Here is a 16,235-nt window from a genome sequence, read left to right as displayed (position 1 = left end):
CAGGCACAAGACTGCACAGCCTCTTCAAACGGGGAGCCGGGTGTAGCCCCGGGACAGACTGCGGAACTGCTACTGATGTCTCCTCGCCGGCCTCAAACCTGCACGCTCAACGTCGTCCCTCTAATAAAGCCGTCCAACTCTTGCCTCAGGCCTCCAATTCCATGTGCATGTAAACCAATTAAGATGCTGCTGACGCGCCGGATCCTTTCGATCGCTGAGTCTGAAACGAGCCCTCGCTCGGCCGTTAGCCCTCAAACGAGCTCCTCCTCAGCACCGCGCGTTTCCCAAAGGCGGCAGCGGTGGTGGTGGGGAGGAGGCGCGCCCAACTCCCTGGTTTCCAGATCCAGCTCAGGAGGCATTAGGCAGCCGAGCGGGGAAGGCGGAGCTTCTGCCGGAGCCGCTCTGCTGACGCAGCTCTATAGGTACTGCCTTGGGGTGATTCATCGCCACTGCAGACTGCGAGCGCGGCGCGCCCTCCCTCCAAAACTAACTCTTCCACCCAGCCCACCCACTCAGATGTCCCCTGGAAAACCAGAGACCAGCCTAACTACAATTTTTCCATGCTATTCGGGTTTTTGTAAATCAGGGGTCATCCAGGCCTTTATTTCTGTCCCGATTACAGGCAACTCTAGGTGAAAGATTGCAGCTCACACCCTGCACCTCTTTTATGTTCTATGTGAATGTAGGTTACAACCTTGCTGTGGGTCCTTTTTTCCAAGATCCCTAGGACTTACATACCTCAGCCAGACATGTTTGCATATAAGCAAATTGCATCTGTAGAAAACCAGTACATGTAAGTTACTATTTGAGCCCAGGTTTTTATTTGAGAAGGTACCAAAACTGTTTGCTAAAAAAAAAAAAAAAAGAAACACACATGTAAATGCTAACTGTCAATTAAAACAAAATCCTATATAAGCAGGCAACCTACCTTTAATGTGTTCATTCACCATGCATCACCAGTTATCATTAACAAACAAGCCTGTATAGAACTGTGACGACTCTACATAAAAACTTGCACTTTCTGGGCTTTAAAATTACTTTTCCTCCAAGAACCACTACCACGGAGATTCTTCAGAGTGTGGGGCCTCACAAAATTATGGCCAAAGCCATCGTTTATCAGACGTGGCCCATGGAAGGAGTTACAAACGAACAGATCCGCTTTATCGACACAGCACAGGTTAGTGGTCATGCTTCACCGAGCAATGAAAGCAAGGAAGGGTGGGGTACAACAGAGAAAGAGAAAGCAAGAGGGGCTACATGGTTGCTTAATCAGTTCTCTGAGGAGGCAGAGAAAAGGCATGCAGATGTCTGGGAACATCTTTCACTTTGCAGCACTAGGGGAAGGGAGTGTCGAAGTGAGAGCTGGCAAAAAAGCTCACAAGAAATGTTTATATAAGCGGATGTATTTTTTAATACCACGTTCATAAGGTGAACACGGATATTATACACAGCCCTCCGACTCTGTGCTCAGTATCTCCAAAGAAGAAAGAGGTTTTAAGAAACATAATAATAAAAACTGGGAAGAGCCAGGTGTTGCATATGCACCTCGGGAGAGGAAAAAATGGGAAACCCAAAATAAATTAAGATCCACAAAAAGGACAAAAAAAAAACCTGTAGATTTTGTTGTCATGCATGAGTATCAGGCTTTGTCAGGCCGTTTTTTGTTTGTTTGTTTGTTTGTTTGTTTTAGGAAAAAATAAAAACAGGAAAAAAGACAGAAAAAAATACCTTTGTCTTCGCCACCCTCATTACTGGTGAAATCATCGCCTTGATTGTATGTGTTGGCTCCTACTGTTAACAACAGGAGAAAAATACACAGCGGATAAATGGGGAACAGACTTTTAAAACAGACTTTTAAAAAGAAAGAAAGAAAAAGCCCACAAAACACAATGAAAATTGTCTGGTTGTAATAACACCAAAAAAAAGTCACGTTCATCTGGCAGGAACAGGATTTGGGATTGTGCTCAGTTGTATCAATTGTGTAGTGAACCTGGAGTACAGTGTGAGCTCCCAAGTTTAACATGCCTATCCTCATTATTCCTTCAATAATCATATTTCCTATTTTCAGATAAGCATTTTTCAGATACAGACTATATGAGCCTACAGATGCACAGAGATATCCCATAAATATTCATCGTTCCATATTCCTGAGTTACTGATGTGTCAGTAAATCATTTGTTGATCCTGTCACAATGTCATCTGATATCTGTGGCAATTCTAAACCTGGACAACACAGGAGCAGGAAACATGTGTCCGGGCAGAGAAGGGGAATATTCCGGATGCTTTGCTCAGAACCTTGTCATAGAAAACCAGGAATTACTACTCCTTGGATAACTAGCTGGCTGTGTTTGGCTACTGCAAAAACAGTGACCTTCAAAAAAAGGAGTAATGCTTCACCAATATTTTACTAGCATGGAAAAATACCAATGGGTCTAGCTCACTATTCACCCTAGACCCCCAAAAAAAAAAAAACAGTTTCCTTGGACAGCTGGAATGGTGATGAGCACGTCACAGTATGACCATTCTCTGATCTAGGCTTCACATTAATATTTCACGCAAAAATCTGTATGCTTCTGGTTATCATATTAGCATGCTAGCATGAAATTCTCATATTAGCCACATTAGGGTGAAATTTTCTTTTAAACATATGACACTGCGTAAGGTCTTTAGGTTGGCACACATGCCAAACGCACCAAGGTCTTTGTAATGAGAGTTTGCACAGGACTGCTGAATGTCAAACGTGTTCACACAGAGGCAGCTAAAATCGGTGGCTTGAGCATGTACTGCACATCCTCTGCAAACACCACAAGCACCCGGCGGTCAAGCCCCTCACAACCTTACCAGGAGGTGGTCAAGCGAAGGTCGGACCTTATTATTGAACATTCTTTCAGGAAGTACCTCAACATGAGGTCACTTTAAAAAGTAAAAAGAGGACAAAATGGAGACAAAGCGAACAGCGGTCAGCTGGCTTTGTGGCTAATGCACGCATTGCTCCTAGCTGCTGTAAAACCACCATGAAGTTAGTCCTTGCAGCCTACTGATGACTCAAACGCCCATTTGCATCCATACCCAAAAACAAATGAAAAGAAATGACAGCACTTTTACCCATACATAAGAACAGGGTTTGGGGGGTGGGGAGTCACAACTGAGTCACAACTGGCCACGAGGAGCACTTCACAGACGAGCACTCTTTTGCCATTCTCTGAGCTCATCCATGTCTAGGCTAAGACTCGCGTCACTGCCCACCAGACGGAGGCGTGCAGAGCTCCACAGTCTGTACGCATGGCAGCACTTTGACAAACGCTGCTCTGGGTGAGGGTTATGACATCACCCATCGATGACTCAGTAACGGAGATGGTAGCATCCCCAGCCTTGTGGATATGCGTTTGGGAAGCAGTGCTTTCTCCAGGCCCTGCATGAATTGATCTGAGCCAAATCGATCGCAGTTGGCTGTTTGTTCTTGTTGATAATTAAACCAAGCCAATGAAACGGTATAGGGATGCATCAGTCACTGGCATCTAAAAATACCTCCGTGACCTCTATGAAAGAGGAAATACTTGAAAAAGAAGATTGTATGTATGTATACGCCCTCACCACCCATTTTTTAAAAACACCTGCCTTGCATCTGTGATTATGAGCCACGTCATTAGGCACTTCTAATAGATGTATTTTAGAAGTGTACAGTTCCAGACAGTAGCTCAGTTTATCAGCCACCATCTATCCTGGTTCAGCACTGGTCTGTGTCTGGCCACAGGACCACTGGTCACTTGGTATTATTTTGGTAGAGAACCAACACAGCAGTGACACTGTCATAGTAGTGGCATGATAGTGGGTGCTGGGCAGGTAATTGGTGAGTCAGGGCCAGAAGTACTGGATTGGGTTTTTTTTACGTGTGTCAATGTCACTGTTAGGTTTAGATTGGTCTGCCACATAAAAATATCCAGCCAACAGCAACCTTACGGTCAGAAACGCAACATCGATGAAGTGATAAAGACTGGCACAAACTGTTCATGGCATCAGATGGGTTGTAATTTCTACCTTATATCCAAATGTTTTTTTTCTAATACGTGTGTATGTGTTTGAGGACACTCGACACGTGACTATGTGTTATGGAGGGATTGCTTGCTATGCACCACCCCCTACCCTCTTCACCATTTTAGGTGAAGCTAGCTGTCTGTCAGACAGGTGCACAAACAGCCTCCACACTCCCATCCAGTTTTACATCCAATCACTCCCACACATCCACCCAGACACCTGACAGTTACTGCACCAACACCTCAGACTTGGCCTAGAAGTTCGGCCAGAGACCTTTCTAGATTACATTCTAAGTGTGCTCTCCTCAAAATGGTTGATTATATTACAAAGCCACTGCAAGTCTTTTTTTATGTGTATTTGATTCCAGTATACATATATGCTGGAATACCTTTAGTTTCAAAGCCCAAACTGTTCACAGTTTTAATGAACCTTCCAGAACACTAAATTTATGAAACATGAATTGGAGCAAATAAATATACATTGTTAATTGTTATCACAACATATTTCACATTTGCATGTTGCAGCTTTATGACATCACAGAAACGTGCAAATGAGCCTTCTAGCAAATCACCTACATTTTTATTGTCTGATGCAAGAATTCTAAGCATCAGAAATGCTCCACACAAATGCTCTATGGATGTTTTAATAAATCAGATACTCCACATAAATGTTCTGAGGATGTTTGAATAAATCATGGCATTTGCATGATTCCAGAAACAAATAATTTCAGCAAAAGTAGTACAGGCCAGTTTTTAATTAACTTTAAACTTTTGATCAGATGAAGGAAATAATATATTTTAATATATTGCATGTGACAGTCAGAATGCTATAGTGTAATGGTATAGTGACAATACATCCATAGATAAAATCCTCTATTCACAGTTCCAAAGTGTTTCCACAGTTGCCTTATGTAGGAGTCAGGTGTGATGAAAGTGCCCAAGGATGCTGCATGTTTTGCCCAATTAACTCCAATAATTAGAAGAAAAAAAAAGGCTCAAATTTGGCTCCGTAGGTCAGATTTGAATAGAGAGCACACAGTGTATTGTTGAAAGATAATCAGAGATAAGAAAATAAATATGTTAACATATGACTAAGGCAATATAAATGTCAAAAAACAAATAAAAATGTAAAAGGCATATATATTAGATCAGAACCTAACGTAGCGGTAAACCGGGTTCCATATGTAAATGTATCATGAGAATCTTTCTAACAGTATAAAGTAATAACCATATGACCACTGCACTGCAAGGGACTGTATAAATTACCTATAATGGAAATGACTATCCATGCCTGTTCCATATGGGAGCTGCATGCCGATTTGAAACGTCTTACATTTGCGTCCCTCCAGAGTCTCTTCATAAGGACCATCTACACATGGGGGTATTACAGTGGGAGGTGTGGAGGGAGGCGTGGAGTGGGGCGTGACTCATGTAGTGATTTATCAGGACTGCTGTATTTCCCGTTTCGGCACGTTGTGTCTGTGAATGGCTTGTTTTGAAAGGACGTCAGACGGAGAGCGGAGAGCGCTCGCAATTAAAAAGTAGATGCGAGGCCGCGGTTCCATTGTCTCCTCGCATGGAACAGTGCCTCTGCCCTCACCCCACTCGCGGATGGAGGCATTAATTCTGATTAATTTGCACTGTAACAAGACGCCAGTGCCGCTACATCCACACGACTTGCTGCTTGGGAAGATAAAACCGCGGCTCGGGCTTTCGGTAACAGACCCGACCCCCTTTGTGCTATTTCCGACGACATGGCCAAGAAAGCGAAACGCATAAACAAACAAATGGCAAAATGAAGACAGATTTGGTGCAGGGGAACAGTGTGTTGCTCCAGTGGTCACTGAGTCCCTGCGGTTATGTTGCCCTCCTCGTATGCAATAACCAAGACGAACGCAGCGCGAAAGCTCAGTAGAGGAAACTTGAACCCAGTTTAGCGGTGTAGCCCTGTACCTCAGCTGCTCTTCTCAAAGGAGACAGTGCTATGAAAGGGCATTTTAAATCTTCTCTCCACTTGAAGAGTGTGAGAGAGAGGAGCCTAAGTCTTCCTCTGATCCTGAAATAGAAGGAAGCTTCCACATTACATGGGATTTGAAAAGGGCAATTTTGAGAGCTAAAACGTGATTGGCAGGCTGAATCTGAAAGCTAACAGTGGAGGAATTTCTGCCATAGTCCCTGAAAAAGAGCCTGAGATTTAACAAGACATCAGGGACCTCTAACAAGATTACACCCATATCATATATCACCCAAGTCATATATATCTTACCTGACGAATTATGACAAGGTACGGAATTATCAAAGCTCCTGGAAATATTTTAACATACATGCATTTATCTTTTAGCCTCGGATCTATAACATAATTCCTCCTAATTCTGATCACCCCATCCAGATATATGAACTTGAAGGGGAAAGGTGCAATTGGAAGATGAATGGAGTAGGGAACTTTTGAGATATGTGCTTCAAAATTCAGCTAGTCAGTCCAGATCGCTTCAGCAGACAGACAGCACTGAGCAAATACACTTTCCTATTTGGAATATTATATTATTTCTATTCAAATTTCCCTCGTGTATTTGAGCACGGCCTTGGGACCTTGCAGTGGTATGCTGAGTGACGTGTAGCAACAGTACACAGAAGCATTTGGTTAGCACAGCTGGCACAGTGGCAACAAAGGGCACAATATTCAATATTCCTCACTGGTAAGGTGAAGACTGCCCACTTGTCCCACCAATCAGGACCAAGAGAGCAGCCCTCTTCTTGCTAGCCTGTGGCCTCAGTCTTAGTTCTTGAGTCACACAGCCACATGGTTGGATAAACAACTTTCTGGCGTGATGCACCTCGCCAAGAGACGTTCACCAGTGCAGTGTTGTGATTAAGAAGACAGCAGCAGAAGAAGAAGACGTGGCAGCTGTCTCTGAAGAAGAATTAACCTGAACTAGTTGGAATCTGAGTCCTTATTCTTCGTCTTGTACCCTGTATTTGAGATTATCCCTTCTTTCCTTAATCTATTTTACAATCCAATCCCACAAACACTCCAGGCATGATCTACTGTGCAATCACTTACTGACCTCTAACTATCTCAAGACTGTTCGGTTAACAATAATAAGCACAGGTTTAAACTTCAAGGGCATTCACACACAATAAGAAAATTATAAAGTGATAGGATAAAAGCAGCATCTTTGCGACACTTTTGTAATAGTTTATATTGTTGGATACAATCGGTGCAAAGTGAATTTAAGAGTTCGCACCAAGATATTTCACAGGATTAAGTGCTGTGCTCAATGCTTTGATCATACCACATTGTATTTTTTTCAACTTTTCAGTTCTTCTTGACATCAAGATCACATCATGTGATCGAAGACAAAATTATGTATCCTTTAACACCTGTGAAAAGATATTTAGTTTTCATAAGGGCTGTCACTGACTGGGCTTTGCCACTGAAAAACCATTCCATTAAAATGTGTTCCTACAGCCTGAGCAGACTGCAGTTCTGAGCCCGCCAGTGGGCAGAAATGCTTTCTGGGGAGTTAAGATATTTCACTGAACTTACTTAGGTACTTTTATATATATACATCTAGTACAGCCATATGGGACTCCTGCAGATCTGACAGCTGAAGTGGATTAAGGTGTAGAAGGGTCTCAGATAATAAAAGGAGGAGAAAGTCAAAGTCATGGTTCTCAAAGAATCATATGACTATAGATACTAAGTTCTCATTGAGCTAAAAACAATATAATAGACAATTCTCTCAAAAAAGGTAAAACATGAGAAGGGAAAAGAGAGTAAAAGGATGACATAGATTACATTGTTTAAAATGAAAAGCGCGACATACCATCCTCAGTAGGGACATAGACGTTTAGGTACAAGCAGTCCTCGCTTTGGTCCTGCACATAGGTTACTACGGTATCCAAGTTGGCGGTGAACCATACAGGCAACATATCATTAAGCAAAAAGCGGTCTTCCAGAAACTGGGGGCAGACTGGTGCAAACTGAGTGGCATTTCGGATGCCTGGCCAAGACATGGGCGGCTCTGGAGGCTGAAACCTCCGTTCCCCCGTGGGTGGAAGAGCATAGGGAATCCCCAGGTACTGCTCCACAGGCCCCAGGATCTCATTGGGCAGCGGTGTTTTTGAGCCTCTCAGCTTGCCATAGTTTGTGGTGACGATAGGGTGCTGTTGCGCCTGAGCAACAGCTAGCCAAGCAGCTACAGCCACAATCCAAGAGATTCGCGGTATGGCGGCTAATGGTCGGGCCATAGTCGAAGGTATCCATGTGAATCCTCCTTGCCGTGACATGTTCCAGCTGAGGTTGGTGAGAAGTAGGTGTCTATAGTCCTATACTCCCACCTGCACGGCCACAGTGAAACCACTCCCTCAGATTATGAATGACAGCTGATGGAACACACACCCTCCAATCAGATCACCAATATTCAAATCCCCCATCCCAGGAAGACAGGTCCTGTGCTGTAGGTTTAACCTTGTTGTGTAACTATCCTGTGGTTTTGTCTCTGTCGTGGTCCTCTGGTGTCACTGCTCTTCCTGCTTCACTCCATCCTCAGTGGTGTGCCTGCAAGACAAACAGTGCAATACATTGAAATTTATGTTTAACAATACTGACAAACACAGAAATTAAAAAATGAGAAATCCCTTTACTTGATGGCATAAAGTTAAATCAGTAGAATTTTGTTATACGAATAAATCTGCAATGCACATGCAAATTCATATACAAGTCGTCACTTATAGAGACATGAATATGTGGTTGAAGTTGAAACTAAAGCCATTTTGAAATATGATCCTCAATTCAAAACCCCATAGTTTATAAGCACTAGAAAGCTGAGAGGATTAAATGTTACATAAAGATTATTTGCCACACAAACAGAACACAATCAATTCATTATAGTGTCAGGGTTTTTTTTCCACCTCTCAGTTACAGAATAATTTCCAACTTCTTACAACATTACCCATAAGGTATCTATTCCACTAAAAATATTGCTTGAGGTACAAACTAATCCATGACTAGGAATTAAATACATCAGGATCAGGGGAGTAGTGGAACTCACTATCTAAGATCCTATCTTGGGGAGAGTTCTCAAAAAGCCTCAGACTGAATGTTTGTTTTGGTGTCTAAATTAGTCTCTAAGTAATCAGAGTCAAACATTATTTGATATTGGCAGAATAAAGTGAAACTCAACCTTCCATCTTGAAAATCAATGGAGTCTAGTAAGCTGATTTCTCTCAGAAGAAAGAAGAACCCAACTTGCCAAGAGACAAGAAACATGTTTTCAGACTGGTTTCAGACTGGTTTTAGACTAGTTTAAGACTGGTTTAAGCTAATATTGGTACTTGTTTATATTAGTCAGTCTGAGTGACTAACAAAAAGTTAAAACATTATATAACACTATAGACAAAAGGCTGGACAGGAAAAGAGAGAAAAGAGGGGAATTAAAAATCAGTGTTTATTCTAACGGGTGCAAACAGTGTCATTATTGATCACGTTACAATTTCACAGTGTAATGTGAACATTTTTAGACACATGACCCTCAGTTTTAGGAAAATATACAGACTGTGATGCAGCACACACACCTATTGAAATTACTGAAGATATGGTAAGGTGAGCTCATTAAAGATATAGGATAAAAATTATCCCAAGCACTTATTTGTAGCATTGTCTAAACACTGCAAAACAAACCTATCTTACTCATATTTTCAGTATTATATAGTAGTTGTGCAAGTTGTAGTAGTTGTATCATAGTTGTAGTTGAGTAAAGAGGCTTAAAATGTGCTATTTTAAGATCTACAGACTAAAGCGCATATCAGATTTTGCACAATGCTAGTTTAAATGTGGTACAAACAACTGATCGAATACCTCAGTAACCACCACACATGCTCATTTCCACATGGACTCTGACACAACACTGTGGATATGCCTCTGCTTCCCGGTGGCATGATGATAGCTATTAGTTGCTGATACTATATACCCACCACTTGAACTCTAGATCCACAAGGTCATTTAATCTCATCTAAGCCTATGAGAAATTAATGTGTCTGCTGTGGAGACAAACAGAGTATAGTTAACATTTACCTGACCTCCTTATAACCATTAATCCTCCCAACTATTAATCCTCACAGCCAAGAAGCTGATTATTCCTGGTTGAAAATAATTCTATCCTTGTTAATGAAGCAACTGTCCCTGTACATTGGCATGGGCAAATGTTAACTAAACCCTGTGTAGCAACCTTGGCACACCTATCAATTATGAAATCTAAAATTCTTATATGGTGTTTAGTCATTTCGAAAAAAAATGCAAAGTAAATGAATGAATGAATGGAAAAATTAATTAATCAATCTAACAATTAATTAATTAATCAATTGAAATGATAACCACAGAACATATTTTAAATTTTAAGCATCTTTTCAACAAAAATATCTTGTTTGATTTTAATCTCATGGGGTGTGGTAATAGACATCAGTTATCAGTTAGCACATCTGATGCAAAACTGCCAAACAATATCCTAAAAAGATACAGGTTGGATTCCATCGCAGCTGTACAATGCAAAAACTTTGCTCTTTAGTCCTGGAGAGGATTCAGGGCATGTAAATCATATGAACTGATCATGCACATTCAGCTCGCATTAGCCAATTGGATTTACTTGGTTTGTAGTATGCAGTGAGCTTGGGTTCTGTGGGCTTAATGATCGATTTCTATATAAATCAACTAGGAATAGCCCATCTTTTCTCTGATGTCTTCATTAGCAATATTGGCAGTGATGGAGGCAGGGGGAGGATTCTGGAAAGTGCTGAACATAGATCAGCATCATTTCCCTAAATCCCAGCAATAGCCATTATGATGCAAAAGACTGACCTGTTCTCAGAACAACAGCCATGGATGTGTCCTACAAACAACCGGGGTAACATATTGGCGGGGAAAATTCCGCTCTTCCCTTATGCCACAGGGAGAAAATGTTGTTCCTCCCTTATGCCACGAATGTCATTCCTTGTGGCTTTTGCCAAGTGTGCCTCCACACATACTAGTAATAATGTCATCACATTGAAAGGAAGCCATTTTCCTAATGAGAAAGACTGTTTGGCATAGGAGAATCACATGAAGTCTGATCTAAGACCAGCTTCTTCTGCCTGAGTCTTAACTGTTACATGCCAAAAGGGTAGGCCCAGATCAGTGCAAAACGGATCCTCCTAGCATCATCTGCTGTGCTATGTTCAAAGCAGCTGCTGTTCTCCAGTCTTTTTTCAAGAATGCAAAGCTGCAGAATTAATTTAATTTCAGCATTAATAAATTCCTCAACAATTTGAGCACCGAGCAGACAGAGGATACGTTTTCACCACTGTTTGATTGCTCAAACAAAGGACAAGTGCTATATTAAACTGGGATACTTGCCATAAATCAAAACAGTCATAGGAAAAACATTTATTTAAACATTTGATTGTTGTAAATCACACAGATTGTCATGTGAGAAAATCAACCACAAAAGCATTGCCACCTCTGGACTTTGGACACTAAAACCATCTCTTGAAACAGTAGTTTCCAATAGTAGTTTCCAACTGAATTCCAATAAGCATTTGCTTTTGAGAAATTTTTCCTCTGTTCCATAAAGTCTATTTTTATTTATGAAATTGCCAAACTTCACAGGCAACTTTCCAATCAGTCTTCGCAAGACATCTATTATACATTCTGTATTGCCAGGTCTCAGTTATGCAGACCCCTATGTTCTTAAAGCTCAGACCTTTCTACCCTCAAACCTTATATTAAATGCAGATAGAAGCCCAGGCTGGTTCTATAAGCTCTAAGGAATGATTATCATATTAAAGCAACTGGAGAAAGAAGGTGAGCCCATTAGGTTGTTCACTCAAGTAAACAGGATTTCTCCTCCGAATGTTACTATAACAAATCTTCAGAGGAGTAGTTCAAAGCAACCTTATTTATGAAACACAGTCTGAACTATCCCAGCCACCTTTTCATCAAATCCCTTCATACACTTGGGAGCCGAAGAGTGAACACCCTCCCAGATGACATGAAAATAATAACAGCCAGTTCAGAATCCTTCTCACGTGTGCTTCTGTCTGGGCAGATGGGCGTTGGTGGCCAGCCAGGTAATTTGAGTTACAGAGCAGGAAGGAGATAAAAATAAATACATTTTAAAAAAACGCAAACTATTTTTCCTGATGTTTTAAAAACGTGCTCAACCAACTAAACTTGCTAAAGAATATCAAGCCGAAATTTCTCGTGACAGGGCCAGCCAGCATCCGAGAGAAGGATCTGGTAAGCGCTGATCCAGTATTGCAGAGGAGGATGGGCTCCATGTAAAAGACCAAGCACCTGTTTGGCAGCTAAGCTAAAAAATTGCATAAAAGTAGATCATACATTTTAGCTGCTGTTTCAGGGTACAGCTAGGTCAAAATGACAAAGGCATCCAAAGATGCTAACACTGCTAATCACAGCTGAACGTTCTGAGAATGGTGCATAAAGCAGTTAACATTATGTAAATCACATCAATTACTGAATAATCCTAGGAAAATATGTTAGTCACGGGCTGATGTTCAAAAAGTAGAGTTCGTCACACTGCAAATGTACTCAGCAAGTGTAGACAGCAGCAGTTGTAGGTGAGTTTTTGCCATCAAAATGTAGAACTGGTATATTTCATGTGTTTCTTGTTATTTCAGTCAAAGCTCATCACTGGGCAGCTGTGGTAATGTTTCAAACTTTCTGCACAAGACCTTAACACAGCTGTGAATGTTATGCATCACAGGACAATGAGTTTCAAGCACTTTGCCACTTCACAGTGTCAAATGTTGTGAAATACTTGATATATATTTAGATACTGAATAAATGGTATGTGTCTGGGTGTATATGTGTGTGTTCTATGTCTCTGGACACTGTCACAGGCAGCCTTGAAGGCCTGCCATGCATCCATTTATCTTTGAATGAGATAAGTGTGCAGTGTCAGTGAGAAGTCTCAAATGTGCTACCCATAGCCAGCCCTCCATTCTGCTTTAAAACGCTCATACCCATCACAGTCCGGGGAGAAAGAGACGCATCATCAAGGACTGAGAAGATAGCGTTCGCCATCCATGTGATAGCCCCTGATAACTCATGTGAATTTCAATGAAGGTGCAGGATCCTCATTTGCATTTTAATTATTATAAAAAATCTTGGGGGGGCATCAGACTGTTCAGTGAGGGACACTCACACACTATGGATGATGACCCTTCCTCCGAAAGGAAAAAAGACAAGAAACAAATTGTAAATTTGCTGTTGACCTTGGGGTGAACTTCATACAAAATAAGAGCCAATTCTTATGCTACAAATGCATCTTGTATTAACTATTCAACATGGCCACGAACCAAGAGGTGAGCTAGAATTCTTTAAACGACCACCCCTCCAACCTTTCTCTCCATCTTTCTAGTGACTGCCCAAATGTGGACAGAAACCCCAAAGAGCCACAAGAGACACAGATTTATTCAGAGGTGATTGCAGAGAGAGCACACGAGCAATGAGTGATCCAGTGACAGAGAGACAGGCAGAGAGAGATCAGAGAGCTGCTGAACTGCATCTTCAATTGCTGTGATCTGGATCACAATAAATATTGATTCTGATAGCCAGAGGGTGGCTGTCATAAGACATCACCGAAGGTTTGTTGTATTGAACCCATGCCACATTTTGAGAATCACGCACAGGAGACAAGTCTCTTTGCAATGTTTGAAGTAATTGCACAGCAATACTAGAAATCAATAGGTTTCAATTCCCTGCCAGGGAAAGAGAGGGATTTGAGGCCCATAATAAGACATTTTGGATTAAGTCATTATCGCATAGTAAGACTTTCTTCATTGACTGCGGCTGATTAAACTAACATAAAACGCATTTAACACTATTATTCTAGAGAAAACCTCCAAGACAGGGTCACGTCATTAAACTACAGTGAACGTAACGATGCACCACAACTGTTCCTTGTCCGGACTGTATTCTATATTCTAATTTATGCCTAAACATAAGAGAACAGGTATCAGCATATCGATAACCGATCATTCGTGAGATAATGCGTGAGAAAGAATGTTAAGACGTTTGCACTGTTCCAGAGAGATGCCCTCGTACCACCGTGTTGTCTCCCAAAAGCGCGCATATGTAGGAGATGTACACAGTACCACCTTGCGGTTCAGTGCCGAACTAGCGGGGCAGCGGTTCGGGAGTGCAGTCAGATAGACAGAACCAGGCCGGACATATCTCATTTTCCTTAGAGGATGCTGCGTTTTGAACTATGACAGTACATTACTGGCTATACAAAACGCACGACGTACGCCAATCTTCAGCGGCGAAGTTTGAAAGCGCTTTTCTCGGCCGACTGATGTTTGACTATGCAGCCGTCCATGGATTTTTGCACGAGGGATACTTTTGAGTCAAGATGCTGTTGCGCCACATCTTCCCCATCTTCGGTTCGCAGGCAACACTTAAGAGTTCAAACCTTACGTCTTAACGGCTTCCTCGCATCCATACGCTCGCCCGTCTGTGTACTGCGTATCAATAGAGCGTCACACACGAAAATAGCACTAGTGTCAGAATTTAGTCTGTTCCGTGAAACAGGCTATTGTACTGTGTCACGAAGCTCTGCTTAGCCGGAGGTAAGCGTCTGTCCTAAAACATATCCTGTACTTTTACTAAACCGGCTGTCAAAAAGCTAATTTTCCACCATTGCCGACTATTCCAACTGCGCATATGTTTTTACTGTGACTCACGGCACAAACCTGACCCTCTATTTGAAATTGACTTCTACAAACATATTGCAAACAAACATATTCCCCATTTCACGTTTACTGGAGAACAGAGAAGTCTTTCGCTTAGAAATATTCTATGTTCTTTTCTTAACAGAAAAAAACCCCGTCGTGTCTATAATTACTCGTGTATGTATCAGTCCACATTCTCATAAACAGGTTGCACTTTTTGGCCAAAAAAAGAAGAAGAAAAACGGAGCGCTCACCAACGTTCACCGCAAAATGTCCGCACCGCTGGTCCGGCTGAGATTTAGAATACCATCTTAAACAAGCGTGTTCGCCGCGCTATGCAAACAGTATAAGTCCGCATAAGCAGAAATAAAACACTTTTACGTACACGGCTGCTCTCCTTTCTTACCTTTACGATGTCTGCATTGCATGACTCTTTCCTCGCCGCAAGGACTTCATGGGATACGGTCAACAACATGTATGTGCCACATTAAGGGAGAAAATGCAACTCCGTTCTGCCCCCGTAAAAATCCAGCCCGATATTACAGTCCGAAGAAGAGAGGTGATAGCCAGGGTTCTTTTCAGTTGTAGATGACCCATATAAATTAAGGTAATTCCTTACCTTCATTTACCTTAGTCACTGCAGAGAATTAAACTGTAGAGATGCTGATTGCCATGGAGTGAAAAAGAGAGAGAGCGCGGGGCGGGAAAGAAAAGATTAAAGGGAGAGACACCAAAGCTGTACCCGTCGCTCCTCTCTCTCTCTCTCTCTCTCTCTCTCTCTCTCTCTCTCTCTCTCTCTCTCTCTCTCACTGTCTCTCTCTCTCTCTAGTTGCTAGTTGCCATTGGACTGCACTGAGTGAAATTTACAAAGCCTACAGCCAATAGATTGCCGCATTCACTCCATCACCGTTAACCAGCTGCGAAATACTTTTAACTTCACATAGAGCACGGCTAACGCCAGCTGTGATTTAGACGGAAATGTGCCATGGGCTCTTCTTACTCTCCGTACGCACATACTACTCAATTGATTTTGTATGGGTGTCTGAAGATATTTATAACTTATAAAATCTCTCCTAATCACTGGCCTAATAATAAAATTATTATAAGCTTCGCCGTTCATCTTAGATTATTTCTACCATTATGTGTGATTTATTATAATTATCAAAGTTTTTCATGATCATGCTGCAAATACGCGTCAAATAGGATGTTTAGGCCTAACTCGTAACGGAGCGTCAGGAGTCTATGTAATTTGCAGTAGCGGTGACTGCCTGCAGGCGCTGATGTGACATCACACCGAAGATGCGTGCCACCGTGGAAGACGGCGCCCGCCTAAGCGCGCGTTGGCTGGCTATGGTAGAGTTGCACACGCGGGGGAGAAAGATCAAAGCCCGCCGAGTGTTCCTCTCCTCGCCGCGTGCGAACTCTCCGGCACAGATGAAACTCGTTGCCTCGGGCCCTGCAAATGGATTCATT

The 16,235-nt window shown here is 42.0% G+C and overlaps 1 protein-coding gene across 4 annotated transcripts in view; it reads right to left on the bottom strand.

Annotated features, from left to right (window-relative positions):
- nlgn4xa (neuroligin 4 X-linked a) overlaps nt 1-15,501 on the bottom strand; it is a 61,075-nt gene extending 45,574 nt beyond the window's left edge. Inside the window, exons 1-3 of one of the 4 annotated variants that reach the window (XM_027010121.2) lie at nt 15,169-15,501; nt 7,862-8,595; nt 1,729-1,791 (exon numbers count right to left, since the gene is read on the bottom strand). In XM_027010121.2, coding sequence (XP_026865922.1) covers nt 1,729-1,791; nt 7,862-8,324 — 526 coding nt within the window. In that variant the 5' untranslated portion in view covers nt 8,325-8,595; nt 15,169-15,501. Of the gene's footprint in view, nt 1-1,728; nt 1,792-7,861; nt 8,596-15,016; nt 15,096-15,168 lie in introns of those variants that run through there. The other 3 variants (XM_027010097.2, XM_027010114.2, XM_027010105.2) reach the window with 3 other exon arrangements.
- Between the last annotated feature and the right edge of the window lie 734 nt (nt 15,502-16,235).

Source organism: Electrophorus electricus, chromosome 16, assembly GCF_013358815.1.
Source record: "Electrophorus electricus isolate fEleEle1 chromosome 16, fEleEle1.pri, whole genome shotgun sequence".
Lineage (NCBI taxonomy): Eukaryota > Metazoa > Chordata > Actinopteri > Gymnotiformes > Gymnotidae > Electrophorus > Electrophorus electricus.
The sequence above is the reverse complement of the archived record's forward strand: the minus strand, read 5'-3'. Positions and strand labels throughout refer to the sequence as shown.